Source organism: Nicrophorus vespilloides, unplaced genomic scaffold (genome assembly GCF_001412225.1).
Source record: "Nicrophorus vespilloides isolate i.1.1-1 unplaced genomic scaffold, Nicve_v1.0, whole genome shotgun sequence".
NCBI lineage: Eukaryota > Metazoa > Arthropoda > Insecta > Coleoptera > Silphidae > Nicrophorus > Nicrophorus vespilloides.
In genome coordinates, this window is record NW_017095489.1 from 1 (window position 1) to 3,860 (window position 3,860).

Consider the following 3,860-nt stretch of genomic DNA (forward strand, 5'->3'; position numbering starts at 1 on the left):
CAGTGCTTTAAAAATTTGTTATGTAAAGATTGAAATTTATTATTAAATTTATGTTGAAAGTTGTCTGCAATTTATTCTCTTTTCCCACGTTTGATATTTCAGGGTATTAAATTGAAGGAAATTTCTGATGAACAAACAAAATAAATATATTTTCCTACTGTGTATCATTTAAAATAAGGTACGACTACATTTACTGGAACTCAACTTTATCTTTAGTAGCCCTTCCTTCCTCTAAATCTGGTTCGATTGTCCAGCTAAAAACAAATGATTACATTAAATCTATATGTTTATATTATCTTCAATTAAATAATTACCATTGATCGTTTGCATTCGAAAAACGTGTTTCTGAGCACTTGGCATTCGGTGGGGACAGAACCGTCGGTCACGTTCAGACATTCACGAGGAGTTTTCTTTTGCTGCAATTGCAAATAAATCAATTACATTTCAATATACATATAAATAAATTATGATCGTAATATTCAAATACTGAAAATAATAAATCAAAGCAATTGAAATACATGGAATCTCAATTAACAAGTTTAATCCGTTCCAAAATTTCCGGATTTTTACTCGTATCCAAATATATTCAAAAATACACATATTATGTGTATACAAGTTATAAAAATTATGTAGCATGCGCGCAATCCGGAACTTCTTTTCTCATCGTCACTCGTTATGCGAAACGTCTCTCGTTAAGCAAGTCATTTTTCTTACAATGCATTTTGCTCGTTAAGCGAAATGCTCGTTATGCGAGGTATATTTGTTTGCAAACTAATTGCATTCGTCACGTTTGCTGTAGCTTATCTAAATTGGGGATTTTTGCATATCAGAAATGCAGGAGTCGAGGGGAATCCTGGATTTTAACATGTTTATAATTTAAGTTTACGTCTATCAAATAAGTCCAATATTCTGGACTGTTTGAAACCTCACAAAAACAGATTTTAAATCGGACTATGCAACAATATCTTGAATGTCTACACTTTGATCAGAGCTCAAGTTCATTATTACTGCTATCTTCGAATGCGAGTATCAATATGTATGAATAAATAAATGAGACTAATACAACAAGTCTTACTAATCTTAGATTTAGAAGTATTAGATATACAACCAAAGTATCAGTAATATTTATCAATTTTTCAACGCATATATCTGATAAAGTATATTAATTTAATTATTATAAATATAATTTAAAATGTATACTTTTTAAATCTGTAACAAATTAAATTATTATGATAGAATTTTATGAGTTTTTTCCTAATTTCTTATTTAGAAATTGATGCAATGTACACATTTCCCATGAAAACAAAAGTAAACTAAAAATATTTTTAAAATTTCTTAGAAATTGTTATGTTAGAATTTTATTGTATTTTAGGTAATCAAATTCTTCCAAATTTACAATTTTTAGTCTTCCCATATGTTTCTTCCTATTTTGGAAGTAATATACAATTTTCCCATAAATATATAAATAAACTGATAATTATTTGAAACTCAATCATCTCCTTGAAATACATGAAAGAACAATTATTTATGAAAATTTATTGAAGGACAAGAACAAGCTTAATTTAAGTTTGTTCCAATGTTCCAAATAAAATATTTATTACACTTATACAAGATAAGTTTATTACTTTAAAAAGTGGAAATTAATGCTTGTTTTACCACTTTACAAAACAGGAGTTTGAAGGTATTAGTTTCAGTATGTTTTCTATAAATATAATTTCTAATTGAATCAATTTCCAATTATACACTTCATAACTATACATTCAAATAACACAAACTAATCTTAAATCACAATGTCTTTCTATTGATTTAAGCCTAAATATATTAGAAAAGACATACAAATGTATAAATAAATCATTACCATATATTTAAATAATACTCACCAATCGACAGCAATCACTCTGCAAAAGGCACATTTTCAAATCAGCTCTGACACCAGCACATGCACTCTGATCGGCCAACTTCTCACCTTCCTCAGAATAATTCATCTTTTAAAGTGATTTATCTGAAACATTATTATTGCAATTTTAACCTCTAAAAGTAAACAATACATTTGAAATAATAAAACACGAATGCAATAAATAGATTTGATATGTTTTCATACATTTATTGGATAATAATTATAAATTAATACTTACAAAAAAGAAAAGGCTTAAATTATTTCAGTAGTTTCAGTAAATTTGTTATCGTTCAGCTGATATAACAAAAAAGTAACCTGCTAGGATAAACCATGATCTGACAGCAGTTTAAAATAAATATAACCTGTAAATAAGATGTTGCGAATTTTTAAAAATGTTCGGCACAAGCACACTTGGATCAAACCGGAGGGATACGAACTTCCTATTAGTGTGTACAATTGTACGGCCAAGAGGAAAGTTCCTCTGGTGCTGAGGAACAAAGAGTTGATGACCTGGTATACTTGTGGACCAACAGTCTATGACTCTTCCCACATCGGACATGCCAGCTGCTATGTGAAGCTGGATATCATACAGAGGATACTGCGGGAGCAGTTTAAAGTAAACATTGTATCTGTTATGAATATCACTGATATAGATGATAAATTGATTAGAAGGGCTGAGGACGAGAAGAGCAGTGTACAGGAACTGGCAAAGTTTTATGAGAGGGATTTCTGGGAGGATTTGCAGTCTCTCAATGTACCAAAACCAGATAGAGTTGTTAGAGTCACTGATAATATGCCTGTGATAATAGACTTCATACAGTCTTTACTTGAAAATAAGCAAGCTTACCAAAGTGTAGATGGATCAGTTTACTTTGATACAGGCTGCTATAAAGGAGTTTATGGGAAGTTGCAGAATATTGGGGAAAGTGAATCTGAGAAAAGTAATGTTAAAAGATCTCCAGCGGATTTCGCTTTGTGGAAGGGAAGCAAAGGGAATGAGCCCAAATGGGAGAGCAACTTTGGTCCAGGCAGGCCTGGTTGGCACATTGAATGTTCTGCACTTGCTGGAACTATTTTAGGTATATTAAAGTTATTAACGAAATCAATTTGGTGTTAACTGTTAAATGTTTCAGGATCCAACATAGATGTGCATGCTGGTGGTATAGACTTGAGATTCCCGCATCACGAAAACGAAGAGGCCCAATCATGCTCCTACTTTTCAGTTGATCAATGGGTGAATTATTGGTTGCATACCGGTCACTTGCATCTGAAAGATTCGGTTAAAATGTCGAAATCGCTGAAGAACACGCTCAGCATAAAAGACATGCTGAAAACGTGTAAAGCAGACACGTTCCGCATGGCCTGCCTTATGTCGCATTACTCCAAGAACATGGAATATTCCGAAGAGATGCTGAGAACAGCCAACAACTACCTCTTAACTTGCAAGAACTTTATGGATAACTGCGCCGCTTATCTGGACAATCCAATTCAAACCAATTTGAATTCCGATTTGCTGATGACCCATTTGGGTAAAACGAATCAAGAGGTAGAAGACGCCTTGAAGGACGACTTCGATACTGCCTCGTGCGTGAAGAGTATCAACAATTTGATGAGCAGCACCAATAAGATGATTCATACGGCCGCCTCTGATTCTTCTGGCAACGACGGTTCAATTGGTTTAATGGCAATCACAAATTTCGTTGGGAAAACCCTGAATTCCTTCGGTTTAAATCTGAACAAAGTTAACAGCGAGAGCGACAAAGACTTTGATAGAATCGTCGATCTTTTGGTGCAGTTTAGGGGAGAATTAAGGCAAATTGGGGCGAGCAGCAAAAGCAAAGAAGTCTTCGGATTATGCGACGGCATCAGGGATGAAATGTTGAAGATGGGAATCGAGATGAAAGACAGGGGAAAGTCAACGACTTGGTCCAGATGATTGAAACTAACGTTAACTAAACTAAAT

At 33.2% G+C, this 3,860-nt stretch overlaps 2 protein-coding genes across 2 annotated transcripts; one reads left to right on the forward strand and one right to left on the reverse strand.

Annotated features, from left to right (window-relative positions):
• Positions 1–128: 128 nt before the first annotated feature.
• On the reverse strand, positions 129–2,222 carry LOC108563701 (cytochrome c oxidase assembly factor 5-like). Its single transcript, XM_017922490.1, has 4 exons — positions 2,136–2,222; positions 1,881–2,002; positions 315–416; positions 129–254 (listed from the first exon to the last, which is right to left on the reverse strand). Exons 2-4 carry the CDS (start codon positions 1,983–1,985, stop codon positions 213–215), a joined length of 249 nt encoding a protein of 82 aa, XP_017777979.1. The 5' UTR covers positions 1,986–2,002; positions 2,136–2,222; the 3' UTR covers positions 129–212.
• Positions 2,223–2,260: 38 nt separating this feature from the next.
• On the forward strand, positions 2,261–3,854 carry LOC108563615 (cysteine--tRNA ligase, mitochondrial). The gene is made up of 2 exons (XM_017922379.1): positions 2,261–2,976; positions 3,031–3,854. Exons 1-2 carry the CDS (start codon positions 2,271–2,273, stop codon positions 3,831–3,833), a joined length of 1,509 nt encoding a protein of 502 aa, XP_017777868.1. The 5' UTR covers positions 2,261–2,270; the 3' UTR covers positions 3,834–3,854.
• The last annotated feature ends 6 nt before the right edge of the window (positions 3,855–3,860 follow it).